Source organism: Strix uralensis, chromosome 25 (genome assembly GCF_047716275.1).
Source record: "Strix uralensis isolate ZFMK-TIS-50842 chromosome 25, bStrUra1, whole genome shotgun sequence".
Lineage (NCBI taxonomy): Eukaryota > Metazoa > Chordata > Aves > Strigiformes > Strigidae > Strix > Strix uralensis.
This window is the reverse complement of record NC_133996.1, coordinates 4391912-4407633: the sequence shown is the minus strand read 5'-3', so window position 1 is coordinate 4407633 and position 15722 is coordinate 4391912. Positions and strand designations below refer to the sequence as shown.

The 15722-nt window shown below is 53.0% G+C and overlaps 2 protein-coding genes across 11 annotated transcripts in view; both read left to right on the top strand.

Annotated features, from left to right (window-relative positions):
* The window catches only part of ARID1A (AT-rich interaction domain 1A), a 61312-nt gene extending 55946 nt beyond the window's left edge, over window positions 1–5366 (top strand). For both annotated transcript variants that reach the window (XM_074894640.1, XM_074894641.1), the window contains exons 18-20: window positions 262–1135; window positions 1437–1567; window positions 2413–5366. In XM_074894640.1, the coding sequence (XP_074750741.1) occupies window positions 262–1135; window positions 1437–1567; window positions 2413–4137 (2730 nt within the window). In that variant the 3' untranslated portion in view covers window positions 4138–5366. The remainder of the gene's footprint in view (window positions 1–261; window positions 1136–1436; window positions 1568–2412) is intronic.
* Window positions 5367–7962: 2596 nt separating this feature from the next.
* Window positions 7963–15679, top strand: PIGV (phosphatidylinositol glycan anchor biosynthesis class V). 9 transcript variants are annotated; one of them, XM_074894343.1, is made up of 6 exons: window positions 7972–8035; window positions 9989–10108; window positions 10753–10927; window positions 11785–11939; window positions 13307–14461; window positions 15282–15679. In XM_074894343.1, exons 4-6 carry the CDS (start codon window positions 11853–11855, stop codon window positions 15588–15590), a joined length of 1551 nt encoding a protein of 516 aa, XP_074750444.1. In that variant the 5' UTR covers window positions 7972–8035; window positions 9989–10108; window positions 10753–10927; window positions 11785–11852; the 3' UTR covers window positions 15591–15679. The 9 variants fall into 9 exon arrangements, with proteins under 9 accessions (XP_074750448.1, XP_074750444.1, XP_074750449.1 ...); XM_074894348.1 differs by having other exon boundaries at window positions 10581–10927; window positions 11785–11861; XM_074894342.1 differs by having other exon boundaries at window positions 10581–10927.
* Window positions 15680–15722: the final 43 nt, after the last annotated feature.

The following is a 15722-nucleotide window of genomic DNA, read 5'->3' as shown; positions in this document are numbered from 1 at the left end:
TTTCTGTGGGCAGACTTCTGCCCCCGAGGCATCCTTGTAGAATCCGCAAGGAAACTACCCAGCCAGCCGCAAGGAATTGGTCTTGGCTTGTGAAACTGAAAGACGGATCCAGCTTCACACTGGCTATGGCCAACGACGAGACAAGTCTTGCCCTCTTACAGGCCACGCCGTGGGGCACGTCCTCTGGCTCCGAGTAGCTCTACCCGCTGAGGTTTGGGTTGCTTGTTCCTGAGTGGATAATCTCCTGTATTTTCCCTGTAGAATTACAAGCGACCAATGGACGGCAGCTACGGCCCGCCTGCCAAGCGACACGAAGGGGAGATGTACAACGTCCCGTACAGCGCCGGGCAGGGGCAGACGCAGCAGCAGCTGCCTCCAGCGCAGACCCAGCAACCGAGCCAGCAGCAAACTGCACAGCCGTCTCCCCAGCAGGACCTGTATAACCAGTATGGGAGTACATACCCTGCTGCTGACCGCCGATCTGCCGCGGGGCCGCAGAACCAGTTCCCATTCCAATTTGGCAGAGACAGGGTCTCGGCTCCCCCAGGCTCCAATGCTCAACAAAACCTGCCTCCTCAGATGATGGGTGGTCCCATACAGTCTGCTCCAGAGGGCCCGCAGCAAGGTGCCATGTGGCAGGGCCGCAACGAAATAGGGTACAGCTACCCGAATCGGCAGAGCACCGGCTCTGCGCCCCAGGGGCCTGCTTATCACGGAGTGACTCGAACGGATGAAATCCTGCATTCAGACCAGAGGGTCAACCACGAGGGACCGTGGCCTTCCCACGGGAACCGGCAACCTCCTTATGGTCCCTCTGCCCCTGTGCCCCCAATGACTAGGCCTCCCCAGTCTAACTACCAGAACCCCCCTAGCATGCAGAATCACATTCCTCAGGTATCCAGCCCAGCACCTCTGCCCAGACCTCTGGAGAATCGCACTTCTCCTAGTAAATCTCCATTCCTGCACTCGGGGATAAAAATGCAGAAGGCAGGACCGCCAGTCCCTGCCTCGCATATAACACCAGCAGCTGTCCAGCCTCCCATGATCCGACGAGACATCACCTTCCCTCCGGGATCAGTAGAAGCTACGCAACCTGTGTTGAAGCAGAGGAGACGGCTGACAGCAAAAGATATTGGTAAGAGGAGACTCCTGCTTTTCTCCTTGTGCCTGTTGAGGGGATGGGTGCTGCTGCTACCCCTTGGTACAGTGCTGCAGAGTGGCGGGGCTCTGCCGGCTTTGAAGGAATTACATTTTTGCAGACTAATTGTGTTTTCAGACATCATTTTGACATTGCCTGCAGAGAGATTGCTGGTACATATAGTCTGTACATCATCTTAAACAGGCTCTGCCCTTCATGGGTCCAAAAAGCAGGATCAAGTGTCGTCTTTTTGTTTTTAAACTCCAGGAGCTGGAAGTATCATGTGTTTATGTTACAGGAACTCCTGAAGCCTGGAGAGTGATGATGTCTCTGAAGTCCGGGCTGCTAGCTGAAAGTACGTGGGCCTTAGATACCATAAACATCCTGCTCTATGATGACAACAGCATAATGACCTTCAACCTCAGCCAGGTGGGTGCAGATGCTCTCTGATGCAGGTCTTTGAAGTGCTAATTTTGTAGGCTTTTCTGTCAGCGAGATAACAACGAGCAGCTCGTGCCCTCATAGGGCCGGACTCCCGGACATCCCTGTACCTGCGAAGCATGCCAGGTCGGAAGAGAGCGTGGGGTCTGGGTAGCTGGGTGCTGGTTACTCACTGGCCCCTGTAATTTGTACGTTTGTTGGCGTGCAGGCGTGTGTGTTCTCCTCCCTGGTGGGATGTATTGCCTCGGGGACAGAGGAAGCGAACAATAATGGGGAGGCCATAACGCACTTCGCAGCGAAAGTGCTATGAAAGGCTCGAGGCCGCTTGCATTTTCGGGTGTTGGTGGTGTTCGTTCACCTCTGGCTCTGTCTTTCCCCGGGACAGCGCGCGGTGAGGCTGCGGTGCCAACCCAGAGGCCCAGCCTTCCTCAGTCAGTTGCCACGTGCCTCTGTGGCTGTTGTAAAAACTGCTCGGCAATACTGTAAAGGTCGTTCTGCTTAGCACTGCCCTTCACCTCCCTGTGTATTAACCAGAGGGGAGATACAACCAAGAGCACGTGTGTGTGTGCACAGGTACGTGTGTGAGGAGGGGGCGCAGCTTGGGTACTGACAGTCAGTATCTGGTTTTGCCTTTGTTCCTTTTCTCAGAGGACAGAAAGCTCTCTTTCGCGAACAGTTCCTTGCCAGCATGAAAAGAACTCATTAATTAACAGCACTGCTTAAATTCTTAGCCCCTTATGCCCTGCTTTCCCAGTTGCTCACGTTGGCCTAAGTTGTTTTCTGATCACTGTTCCCTTCCTTCCTTCCCCTCCCGTTTTTCTCCTCCCCTGTAGCTGCCAGGCTTGCTGGAACTCTTGGTGGAGTATTTCCGGCGCTGCCTGATTGAGATCTTTGGAATCCTGAAGGAATATGAGGTGGGAGACCCAGGGCAAAGAACACTATTAGATCCCGAAAGGTTCTGCAAATCTTCAGCTTCCTCTCATGAAGAAGGGGAGGAGGATGATGAACCACGGAGCCTGAACTGTGAGGAGGAAGAGGAGGGTGAGGAAGAGGAGGAGGCTGCGTTTTCGAGCAAGGACAAAGTACCTCTGGAGAGCAGCGAGGAGAAACTAGTTAGTAAATTTGACAAGCTTCCCATCAAGGTCGTGCAGAAAAACGACCCGTTTGTGGTAGATTACTCAGACAAGTTGGGGCGAGTGCAGGAGTTTGAAAGCGGGCTGCTGCACTGGCGGATTGGCGGCGGAGATACCACCGAGCACATTCAGACCCACTTTGAGAGCAAGACGGAGCTACCTTTGACTCATAAACGAGCTTCCTGCAACTCTGTCTTGAGGAAACGTTCAGCAGCTGAGAGCAATCTGAGCACTAGGGAAGGAGAGACTCCTCCATCCGACAGCTCCTCGGAGAAGAGGATAACTGCCACCATGGACGACATGCTTTCGGCACGTCCGGGCTCCCTGGCGGGGGAGGAGGAAGAGGTCAAAGCTTTGGAAACGGCAAAGGAAAGCAGCAAGTTTCCCTTTGGCATTAGTCCAGCTCAGAGCCACAGAAATATAAAAATTCTGGAGGACGAACCTCACAGTAAAGACGAGACGCCCCTCTGCACCCTCCTAGACTGGCAGGACTCTCTGGCCAAGCGCTGCATCTGCGTCTCTAACATCATCAGGAGTTTATCGTTTGTGCCGGGCAATGACTTTGAAATGTCTAAACATCCCGGGCTGCTGCTGATTCTAGGGAAATTGATTCTCTTACACCACAAGCATCCAGAACGCAAACAGGCACCCCTGACCTATGAGAAAGAGGAGGAGCAGGACCAAGGGGTGAGCTGCAACAAGGTGGAGTGGTGGTGGGACTGCTTGGAGATGCTGCGTGAAAATACACTGGTCACGTTGGCCAACATTTCTGGGCAGCTGGACCTCTCCCCTTACCCGGAAAGCATCTGTTTGCCTATCCTGGATGGACTCCTCCACTGGGCAGTGTGTCCATCCGCAGAGGCCCAGGATCCCTTTCCAACACTGGGGCCCAACGCGGTCCTCTCCCCTCAGAGACTGGTTTTGGAAACACTCAGCAAACTCAGCATCCAGGACAACAATGTGGATTTGATTCTTGCAACTCCCCCCTTCAGTCGCTTGGAGAAGCTGTACAGCACCATGGTGCGGTTCCTTAGTGACAGAAAGAACCCGGTGTGTCGAGAGATGGCTGTGGTACTACTGGCCAACTTGGCACAGGGGGACAGCCTGGCAGCAAGAGCGATTGCTGTGCAGAAGGGCAGCATTGGCAACTTGCTGGGCTTCTTGGAGGACAGCCTGGCCGCCACGCAGTTCCAGCAGAGCCAGGCCGGCTTGATGCACATGCAGAACCCACCCTTTGAGTCGACGAGCGTGGACATGATGCGCCGAGCCGCTCGGGCGCTGCTCGCCCTGGCCAAGGTGGACGAGAACCACTCGGAGTTCACGTTATACGAGTCGCGGCTGTTGGACATCTCCGTGTCGCCTTTGATGAACTCTTTGGTTTCACAAGTTATTTGTGATGTACTGTTTTTAATTGGCCAGTCATGACAGCTGTGGGATCCGAGACCCTGTGTGCGTGTGCGTGAGTGGAGAACTTAGAAACTGACTGTTGCCCTTTATTTATGCAAAACCACCTCAGAATCCACTGTCTGCCCTGCGCTGTCCTGCTTCTCCCTTGGGGAAAGATGTCCCCGTTCCCTCTCCCCTTCCCCTGCCCTTCAAATTTGTCCTGAATCCCTTATTAAAGGAGACAAAGTTCTGTCTACATAGAAGACTTTTTTTATTTTAACCAAAGTTACTGTCGTTTACAGTGAGTTTGGGGAAAACGACTTGCCGTGTTATCACATTGACAGGCACCACTTTCATAACTGTTTTTAATGGTAAACTCTGAAGGACAAAAGTGACTGCTGAACTCTGTGTGGTTTATCGTTGTACATTCACAATCTTGCAGGAACCAAGAAGTTACCAGTTGTGAACAGACCTTGTCCAAGGGAGGCCTGTGCAGTAGCGTGTAGAACTTCATGTACTGTACACCTTAAACTGTAAACATACTGTAATAATGTCTCACATGGAAAAAAAAAAAAAAAGCTGGATCAGCAGCAAGCTGTAGTTTTTAAAAATGTTTTTAGTTAATGTTGAGGAGAAAAAAAAAGGCTTTTCCCCCAAAGTATCATGTGTGAACCTACAACACCCTGACCTCTTTCTCTCTTCCTCCTTGATTGTATGAATAACCCTGAGATCACCTCTTAGAACTGGTTTTAACCTTTAGCCGCAGCCTGAATGCTGCCACGTGTGTATATATATATGACGTTGTACATTGCACATACCCTAAGATTCCTTGCAGTTTTGTCCCCCTCTCCCTACCCCTTTATAGTATGACGAGTTAACGAGTTGATGACCTGCAAAAGCGAGACACAATTATTTAATCTCTTGCCAGACATCCCTCCCTGGAGGATGCTGTACAGGTCTCTGTGTATAAAGTCATTGCTGTCTCAGCAGCCAATCAACTTATAGTTTATTTTTCCTGTTTTTGTTTTCTTTCTAATCGAGGTGTGAAAAAGTTCTAGGTTCAGTTGAAGTTCCTGATGAAGAAACACAATTGAGATTTTTCAGTGATGAATTCTGCATATTTGTATTTCAGACGATGTAGCTAAAAACTTGATGTAAATTCCTCCCTTTTTTCCTTTTTTGGCTTAATGAATATCATTTATTCAGTATGAAATCTTTATACTATATGTTCCACGTGTTAAGAATAAATGTACATTAAATCTTGGTAAGATGTTTGTAAGGGTTTTTTTTGTTAGCAGGATGGAGAGGTGACTTCAGTGCTGTCAGGTCTTGTAGACGTGATGTTGTAGGTCAGCTCCTCCTTACCACGCGGCACGGAGACCTCAGAGGTCCCGCGTGGTGCAGCAGTGGCTGGGGGTGACAAAGTCCTGTCTTGCTCTGGACACCCCGTTGCCTTTGGTCTGGCTTTGCTGCCTCTGTTTTGGCTTGTTTCAGCGATGGAGTTTTGGCTTGGTGCTGCTTAGGCTCGGGTAGGAGCGGATTTGGAGCGTGAGGTGAAGCTGTGGCAGAGAGACACTTAGTTCGCAGGGTGAGGGAAAAAGGCTGTTGCTCGGCAGGGAGGCAGTTCCCTCTCAGCTCTGTAAAATGGAAAATTTTCATTCCCCTTGCATTTTTCACATTTTCTTGGAACTGTGGTGTGGACTCTGACTTCCTTCAGAGAACGGGGTTTTCCAGCGGACAGAGCTCTGATGCCCTTCAGCAAACAGACAAAGTTCAGGCTCTTTATGTGAAAATCTGCACGTTTTCGTGGGTTAGTAAATGGATATTTTATTTAGCCTGAAGCTTTATCCTCAAACGATAATAGAAGCAGGCTAGCTAGAACTGTACCGAGCTCATTTAAGCAAAAGAGCTAGTTAAAGAAAAAGGAAAAGCTTTCTTAAAGGCAAATGTAATTTTTGTTCAAGAAATCACCTCGGTTTATCCCCCTAGTCCTCTCCTAGGAAGCTTTCTGTTCCCAGACCTGTATGCTTTAAACTTCACGTTTCTGGGAGTAATTGTGCCAGAATCAAACTGACTCACTTCTAGAAAAGTCTGTTTATCGGCAGGAATTACAGGAGCTCTTTGCCTGGCAGAAGGAGAGTCTCCTTAAAATGGATTTCTTAAGAGGCAGGAATGGTGCTGGGCTTCCTTGGCTTTAAAAAATACTGAATGGAAACCAAGTTGTGACATAAGAATTCTGCTGGACTTTGCCATTCTGTGACAATGTTGTTGATTTAAACCCAACTTCTCTGGTGATTTAGTTCTGTATTCCAGGAGCTTTGTTTAGTCTGATTAAATTAACGTAAAAGTTTTACTTCTTTTTCGAAACAGAAAGGACCTCAGCAGCAAGGTTGAAGAAAGGAACACGAGCAGCTTTTGTACAGCCTCTGTGTTAATGTTACGGTGAATTTAATCATAAGTGAATGCTACATTTGGGAGGGGAAGAATAGTCACAAGTGGTACTTAGTACCCATTTTACCAGTATTTATACAACCAGTTGATCTGAGGGGAGTAATTCCGCTCCCCCAGCACTTGCGTGCACGCAGATGTGTACACCTCTTACACTTGTAAAATGGTTAAAAGAAAAAAAAAATGTAGATGAGAAATTAGGAAAATGAGAACAAGCAGTGTTCACAGTTTGTAATTAGGGACTATTTTGAGAGCCACACCTGATCTCAAACTCAACTTGGCTGCCCAGAATGCAAATCCTCGATGCTTTGACCTGATTTGTACCCAAAGCTTTCAATTTCTGCAGGCATTCCTTAAAAACGCCTCTTTGACCCCAACCGCTCCGCCGTTTCCCGTTTTTGCCAGCAAAGGAGAAAGCTTGACTTGTTCCCAAGCCAGAGCCCTGTTTAAAACCACTCGGGGAGTCTCCCGTAAAGACTCTGTTGGCAATGCTGGTTTCTCTTTCATTCCTGCAGTCGGTTTTAAGCACACGGGGCCTGAGCCCCGCCGGCCGCTGCCCCGGGCTCGCCGAGGGGGTTTAAGCGCAGCGTGAGCTTGGTTCAGGGCGAAAGCAAAATCCGATGCCTCCCTCATCACGTGGACGAGATCTTGAGGGAAACCTGCCCACCCTCTTGTAATAGTAAGTAATTAATATAATAACATACACTTATTACCAGGCTATTGTTATGTGATGTTGCTTAATGTGTTTTGGCAAGAGACTTGTTTAAGCCCTCGCTGCAGCCGTCGTGCGGCTTCGGTTGAGGTTTGTGTTGGTGCATCTCCAGGAGGAACACCTCGCGCTCGGCCAGGGCCGCTGCCTGGCGCGGACGGGGCAGTCGCTGCGTCCCCCTCTGCCGTCCCCTCAGCGGCAGCCGGACCCTCCTCGTCCCCTCTGGCCCTGCCTGGCAGGTGGCCACCCCGGGGCGCGGGTCCAGGAGGAGCCATGGCTGAGGAAGGCCCCAGGCGGTGCTGTGGGAGCTGCAGCAGCACTGTGGGCTGCCAGGCCTGTGCCCACCGCCCCTCTGCCGAGGGAGGAAATTTCAATTTGCGACCGAAGAGAACCTCTCCCCTCGCCGATACCTGATTTTTTTTCAGGTCGATTTGATGCTCCCTCACCTCATGATAAGAGGGGGAGGCTCGGGGCTGCCCTCTGTGGAGCGAAGTGCCCCAACCAGGCTCGTCTGTTACCGCCTGATCCCCTCAGCCGGGGGGTCCCGCCCTGCGGCCCGAGCGGCGGGAAGGGCCGGGCTGCGCGGGGAGGCCATGAGCGCCTCCGCCCGCCCTTAACAAAGATGGCGCCGCCCGCCCCTTCCCCCCCACCACACGCACACGCACCCGTCACGTGACGCGGCGCGCGCAGCCCCGGAAGAGGCGTGGCCGGAAGCGGGGGGGCGGGGCGATGGTGACGGCGGGACGGAGCCGGCGCGGGAGCCGCGCGCCGGGCGCTCAGGTGGGGGAGGGGCGGGGCCGCGCGCGCGCCGCGGGGGGGGAGGGGCGGGGGCCTGCCCCTCCCCCCCCCCCCCCCCCTCCCCCTTTATTTTTGCATCGCCCTCTCGGAGCGCCCCCCCCGGGCCCGCGCACCCCTGAGGGGACGGGCCGGGGAAGGGCCCGGGGGGGCTGAAACGTCGACGGGGTCCGAACCGGGACTGGGGGGTCCGGCCCGCGGCGCGGGGCTGGCGGGGGCAGCGCGTCCTGCGCTTAAACCTGCTCCCAGCGAGGCGGGGCCGGGCCGGGCCGGGCCGGCCTTCGGGCTTTATTTTCCCGCCAGCCCTTCAGACGGGCCTCGCCGAGGATCGGGGGAATCAAGCGAGCGGGTTCCTTAGGCCGGGGCCCGAGGCCTCTGCTCCGGCCGGCCCGGGACGCGTCGGCCTGCCCGGGGTGAGCCCCGCCCGGCCTTGAATATCAACCCATTAATAAACACACAAGCGATCACTGGCCCTAATCCTGAACACATCCCTGTTCAGTGCTTCAACCGTCACCGAAGGGCAACGGAGCTGGTGCAGGGTCTGGAGCACAGGTCTGATGGGGAGCAGCTGAGGGAACTGGGGGGGTTTAGTCTGGAGAAGAGGAGGCTGAGGGGAGACCTCATGGCCCTCTGCAACTCCCTGAAAGGAGGGTGCAGAGAGGGGGGATGAGTCTCTTGAGCCAAGGAACCAGCGCCAGGACAAGAGGGAATGGCCTCAAGCTGCGCCAGGGCAGGGTCAGACTGGCTCTTAGGAAGGATTTCTTTGCAGAAGGGGTTGTTGGGCGTTGGAATGGGCTGCCCAGGGCAGGGGGGGAGTCCCCATCCCTGGAGGGGTTGAAGAGTCGGGTTGAGCCAGCGCTGAGGGATCTGGTGGAGTTGGGAACGGTCAGGGTGAGGTTCATGGTTGGACTGGAGGAGCTTCAAGGGCTTTTCCAACCGAGATGATTCTGTGATTCTGTGAACCTCCGCAGGAGAGGGGAAACCATCCTGCGTTTCGTTTCTGCCCCCTGAAACGCCGGCTGCCGGCTGCGGCGGCTTCAGCCCATCTGCGAGGAGCAGTGGGGGCAGGAGCGGGAGTCCCCAGCGTGTCCCCGGGAGTTGGTGGCTGCGCTTTACCGAGCGGGGTTGGGGACGTTGCTGCAAGGGTGAAAACACACCGGGAGCGGCCGCGGCGCCTTCCCGGGCTTGGCTCCCTGCGGTGTGCTCAGACCTGAGCTAAACCCCCGCAGCTCCAGCATCGTCCGTGGCCTCGAGCCGAGCTGTCAGGTTGCGTTTGGATCCAGCGTGGGGTTTGTTCACGTGCCTGAGCGGGGGATAGAAACGTGCCCGTTTCCGTTCAGACACGAGCCAAGTGCTGGGGCTGCAGCCACCGGGCAGGAGTGAAAGCGGCTGCGAGGCCGGGAGCGCCCAGGCCCACGGAAACAGCACTAGGCAAACGGGATTTCCAAAATTTGGTCCTGTTTCTTTGGCATCCTGGTTAGAACAGGTTTTAAAATATGTCTGGAGTATCTCTTGACTCTAACAACAGGTTGGAGAAGTCCCCAGAGGTGCCCAAACACTCTCCAAGTGTTCCTGGGACGCAGCCTGGAGCCGGTTTCCCGGTAAAATCCCGCACCCCGGCGTGCGGAGGGAGGAGAAGCCTTTGTGGCGAGGGCCTGCTGCCACCGGGTGGAAACTGCTCTCCACTGCATCTTCACAGTCCTCGCCGAATTCATATTTTCATTTACATGATAATTTACCCAGCGTCTATTTTGTTCGTGTTCACATCCTTTTTTTAGCACGGTTTCCAGAGCCGGCAAAACGCAGTTCGTATCTGAGAGCAAAGGGAAACGCAGAACGCGGAAAGAAACGCATCTTTAATTAATACTTTGCATCTTTTTCTACTGAAATATTTTTAACCCACTTCTGCCTTTTCGTCTCCTTTTTCCGTTGGTGCAGGTGCTCTTTCACGTGGCACTTTTCGGGGTAGAGACATTCCTGCTCTGACGCCGTGTTCCCTACCAGAACGGTGCTTGTGGGCTGCAGCTTTTTGTAGACTCCGCTGCTCTCCGTTACAAGGTGTGCTGCGTCGTGACAGGAACAGGCTTTTTAAAGCTGTTTGCTTTGAGCCTTCTTGGCACATTGATGCGAGGCTTTTTCTCTGCTTTTTAAAAAATATTTAAAGTGCTGGGACAATTTTTTGCCGCTGTGCTTTAATAGGATTTGCAGCTGTGAATGCGCTTTAATAGAATTTACAGCTGGGCTGAAGTATCCCCTCTCTTAAAATAACATTGCAGCTTCGTGATTCAGGAGAATGTGCCTCCCACTAGTTGCTTTGTCTGTAGCTGTGAATGCTCTGGAGCAAGAGGAGAATATAAGCAAACCCAAAACTTTTGTATGTGGCTAAATAGGAAGCATAATCCTGTGGTTAGGGACTGGAACTATAAATGAGCGTATTTGGATTTTGTTTTTTGCTTTGCTGAGGATTGCTTTCTGCTCTCTCATGCAGTTTTTAACCTGCCAGGTTTGGTTTTTTTTTTTTATCCATCAGTAATAGGAAAAACCTCAGCGTGTTTTTAGATCACTGAGCGATCGGTTTGGGGATCTTTATGTTTCGTAAGGCGCTGGATCAGAAAGATGGCAGGTGGGAAATAGTGCAAGATGTGGTGTCACTGGAACCTGGCGAGAACTGTGGGTCTTCTGTTTCTCAAACTGAAAAGCAGTTGGTGGCTGGGGAACCAACGGAAGAACTGTGTTATCTTAAAAAGCTGCATAACAGATACTGCCTGCCTCTCGTGGCTCCGGGCCAGCAGCTTTCATGGCTGGTCCCACAACGTCAATCCAGAACACACAGAAAAGAAAGCAGCGAGACTCCGCAAAGCGGTTTAAATCTTGCAGGTGAGGTTTGCAGGGAAGAGGTGGACGAGAGCCACCTTAGCATATGCAATTCGCTTGACAGGCAGATGTCCTCACTCTGGAGACCAGGACCTTTGCCAAAATACTGGAAAATCGCAGGTGGTGAGGGTGGAGTGGTGCGAGTGTCATGTCCTGGAGACGCTGCCTCTGATCGGTGGAAGGGGTGGGGGGAAGCCTGTGTGGCTGAGAAGGCACCTTAGCCTTGCCCTGACAAAGCGTGTGGGGCCGGTGCCATGGAGGCAGCGGAATAAAGCTGTTCTCAGCTTCCCAGGGGCTAACGCAGGGCAGAGAGCTGGAGAGAGGAGGGAGCGTGCCTGGCAGCGCCTGCGAGCCCCCATCAGCAAACTGCTTACACGGGCGTTGCACTCAGAATCCACATTTTAATTCTGTCTCTATTCAAAAAAAAAAAAAAAAAAAAAAAAGGGTTTAAATCCCATTCAGCTCATCAGAACTTGACTGTGTGTGTAGATGCTTGGCGGAGTCCTGGCTTGAGCTGCTGGTGTTTCTGCTGAGGCAGCCGTGGAGGAGGCCAGTGAGCCTGTCTGCTTCTGGAATTTACACTGGCCCCGTAAGAAATGGGCTGAGGATACATGTTACAGCCTCTCTCCCTCTGCGTCCTGGCCAAGGTTAAGAAGTCAGGGATATTTTTTTGAATAGGAACAATATCAAAGAGGTCTTCTGCGTCATCTCCCAGATCCGTGATCTTTTTCATAAGTGACTTCCTTGTTCATAGAGATTTGCAGCCCTTTGAAGTGCCTGATAGTAAATAAAAGCGCATAATTTACAAACGTGACTGGAGCCAGAAATACCTTTCTGTGTCTGTCCTCTCTGTTTATCAGATTTCCAAAACCAGAGGGAGAATTTCCCGGGACGTCAATGACCTACCGAGGCAACTTTCGAGCTCAGAATGGAGCTGGTGAGCAGGCAAGACCCCCACCTCCGCGAGGTCGTGTGGTTTGCGGTGCGCTGCAGAGCCCTGACGCTTCTGCTCCAGGCAAGTCTCCTGTTCCTGAGCCAAAGGTGCTGCGACGCCCGGCGGGTGCTGCTCCGAGGCTGCTCTCTGCGGCGCTGCCTTGCGCACGGCGCGCTGGCTCCTTCTGCTTAACTGGGAAATCGTCTTCTCCTTTGGAGAACCAACAGACCAGCTGCATCCAGGGGGGCGGGTTGCTGTTAAGTAGAATTACATAAGTTTCCTTGTAGCTTACTGTGTTTTCACGCCGCTGTAGCGAGAGTGGAGGGGCTGAACTCTCTGTTTATCCACAGAAAGGGACAATAAACTCCTCCTGCGCCTTCCTCCTGGGTCTTGTTTCCAGAGATGTTCTCTGAGCACGGGAGAGCTTGGTTACTCGCTCCATCCTACCTGTGCGTACCGAGACAGCCAGCAAAGAGTCTGTCTGGAGCCACGGCCCTCCTGAAACAAAATTGGCCTGAGAAAGCTCTTCAGCAACAGGCCACCAGCCAGCTGGCACGTTGTGGCAGCCCCGGTCACCGCTGGCTAGGGCTGAGTGGAACCATCAGCTGAGATGAAAGACTCTGTATTGCAAATGCCAGGGGCCTGGTTAGACCAGATGTGGTGCTTCATGGTAAAACGGCGGCTTTGTAGGTCTTTTAGTCCAATTTGTTCAGTGTGGCCTTTTCTCTTTTCTCTGCCAACGCTGAATTCAGTGCGGGGGACTCATCCTACGTAGTTAAGCTACAGAACTTAGCAGGTTTTTTAGTTTTTTTTAAACATATTGTAATTTGGAATTGCATTACAATGCCTCAAGTTGCATACTTCATGAGTATTCTGGGGTTTTTTCTCCCCTTTTAAAATGTGGTCAGCACCACAAGCTCCTGCTTGCTCATCTCCAGAAAGCGAATCCTTTAATTCGTGCCGAGCTGCAGAGGCGATAGAGATCTAGAGACTAGAGAGGGGGCCTGGGAATCGGCTGCTGTCTTCTGCATCAGTTTGCTCTGGGAAAATCTTTTTCTCTAGTTTCTCCTCTCCCTTGGAGGTCAGCTGGGACAATAATGCCAAATTGAGTAGAGCAGGAGGCATAGCAGAGGCACCCGGCGTGAGCGTACGCAGCTCGATGTGCCCGCGCGTGGGGCTGAGCAGCTTTCCCAGTCCAGTTCCGTGGGGATTCGTGCTGGATATTGTTCCAGAGCCTTATTCAGCTCAGGTGTAAATGCCTCCAAAGATTGCGTTTGCACCTTTTCACAGCCTTACGGGCGTCCTTGCTGCAAAGCCCCTCAGCCTGGCTTCTGTGCTGCTCTTGTCTCCTCTGAAACCCAGGAGATTCACCAAACTCCTGCTCGGTGCTCTGGGTAGGGTGCGAAAGGATGTCTGCCAGACTTCAATCCTCTCTTCTTTTTTTCCAGGCTCTGTTTAACCTCCTGCTCCCAGACCACGCCGCAGACGCCTTCTCTCCCCCTCGCCTGCCCGAGCCTGGCCTGTGGGACCTGCTCTTGGAGCGGCTGCTGGGCGGCCTCTCGCGCTGGGATGCCGAGCACTTCCTCTTCATCGCCGAGCGGGGTTACCTGTACGAGCACAACTGCGCCTTCCTCCCGCTGTACCCCCTGAGCCTGCGCGCCGTGGCCGAGGGCGCTCTGTGGCCCTTGCAGCCGCTGCTGCGCTTGCGGAGCCGCCTCCTGCTATCGGCCGTGCTTCTTAATTCTCTCTTTTCCATCCTGGCAGCCGCTGCGCTGTATAAGCTGGGCTGCGTCGTGCTGCAGCGTCGCGGGGTGGCTTTCCTTGCTGCCCTTCTCTTTCCTGTCAGCCCTGCCAACGTATTTATGGCAGCTGCTTACTCAGAGAGCATGTTTGCCTTCCTGGCGTTCACTGCCATGTGGCAACTGGAGAAGGGGCAGAGCTGGCTGGGTGGACTGCTCTTCTCCCTCGCTTCTGGGGTGCGTGCCAACGGGCTTATTAATGCCGGCTTCATTCTCTATGCCCGCGGTAAATGCTTTGCCCTCCAGCTCCAGGTGGGTTCGGGATCGCTAAGGAAGCATTCATTGTGGAAGCAACTCCTTAGCATGACATCTTCAGCGGTTCTGATGTGTGCTGGGATTTTTCTACCTTTTGCTTTATTTCAGTATTATGCCTACGTGAGGTTCTGTGGTCCTGGCACTGGCCTGGAGCAGACTGTTCCCGGGCCGCTGCTGCAGCTGGCTCTGGACAAGGGCTATCGTCTGGCGGCCAGGAACGGGGTTAAACCCCCTTGGTGCTCCTGGCGATTCCCCGTGGTCTATTCCTATATTCAAGACACTTACTGGAATGTGGGTTTTTTAAGGTATTTTGAGCTCAGACAGACACCAAATTTCTTGCTTGCTTTGCCTGTCACGCTTCTGGGCTCGTGGGCTGCCTGGACCTACCTCATTGCAAACCCCCAGCACTGCCTAACTCTTGGTCTAGAGAGAAGAAAGAGTGAAGAAGAGGGTAAACCAAGAGCTGGGTTTTGCTGCCCCGCTGTCTTCGTCTATGTGGTCCATGCCACGGTCTCACTGGCGGTGGGATTCTTCTGCATGCACGTGCAGGTAGGCCCTTCGCAGGAGCACACGGGAGTGGTTTCTGAAGGGGAATGTCCCGTGGTGGCCGAGGCAGTGACAGTCCCCACCTGAAGCTGTCCTGGCTGCAGGGCGGCGCAGGGCAGTGCAAACCGAAAGCGTTCGCCTTTCTTCTTTCCACAGAGAGTTTCCAAAGCCAGTTAGTTCCCCTGTTCAGCTGGAGAGTTCCCAAAGAGAGCTGGCCAGGCGGTCGGTGCGATGAGGACACCGCGACGGGGTTAGGTCACGTTTGACGTGTGCTTAAGGCCGGGCTTGCCAGGCCCTGCTAACCAGCTGTCGGGGAACAAGGATCCTGGGTCATTAGCATGTTGGGCTGAGCTTAATGGATGACAAAGGATCCAGAGCCTGTCGCCAGTCTCTAGCCTAAAGTGTTAGAAGGTCTTTTTAGAACACAGAGAGTGGCACTAAAGGTTGGGGGTTCCAGTGAAAAAATGATTGAAGAGTAAGATTCAAATCCCCCCCAAAGCTGCTGCCCCTGCGCAGCTCCTGAGCTGGATGGTGACAAGGATTTCAGCGAGATGGTGACAATTAGTTACTGTGCTTGTCCAAAACCTGGGGACCGCTTGACTGCTTACACAAATGTCGTAATAAATAAAGCAGGTTGAGCTGAGAGGTGTTTCATTTCAGTGTAATAAATCCTAGCCCTGTGAATGGAGGCTGTATTTCAGGCCCCTTTACCAGCAGACCGTTTGAGGCAGATAGATGTTTTCCTTCTGCGCCTCAGGATCAGGGTTGGTCACAGTCAGAAACCTGCAATTTATGTGATTTTTGCTCTGCCTGTCGCCTCCAGGTGCTGACCCGGTTCCTCGGCTCCTGCTCTCCCATCCTGTACTGGTTCTCCGCTCACCTCCTTCAGGAATACGAACCTTTACTCTGGAGCGAGGGGACTGATAATCAAACCGCCGCACCTCGCTCCGAGAAGTCACTTGTAGATAAATCTCCTGGTTCCTGCAGGAAGGGGACGTCGGAAAACCCCCTTGTGAGGCTGCTGATGAACTTTAGATTAATTACCCCCCTCAGCAAATGCATTCTCGGATTCTTCTTGTCCTACTGGCTGCTGGGCCTGATTCTGCACTGCAACTTCTTGCCGTGGACGTAGTGAGGGTCTGGATCGGTACAGACGGGTCGTGGGGTAGAAGCACGGGTCTGAATTGAAGCTTGCTTTTTCTAAAAAAACTGACGTATTTGTAGTGATGCCGTGCTCTCGGTTACAAAGGCGTTACTCCTCCGT

Bases quoted from the DNA above. Each gene is read 5' to 3' on its own strand.
- PIGV (XM_074894347.1), top strand. From the start codon at position 11,853: ATGGAGCTGGTGAGCAGGCAAGACCCCCACCTCCGCGAGGTCGTGTGG. The intron at 11,940-13,306 runs GCAAGTCTCCTG...CTTTTTTTCCAG, and splicing joins CCCTGACGCTTCTGCTCCAG to GCTCTGTTTAACCTCCTGCT. The intron at 14,462-15,281 runs GTAGGCCCTTCG...TGTCGCCTCCAG, and splicing joins TCTTCTGCATGCACGTGCAG to GTGCTGACCCGGTTCCTCGG.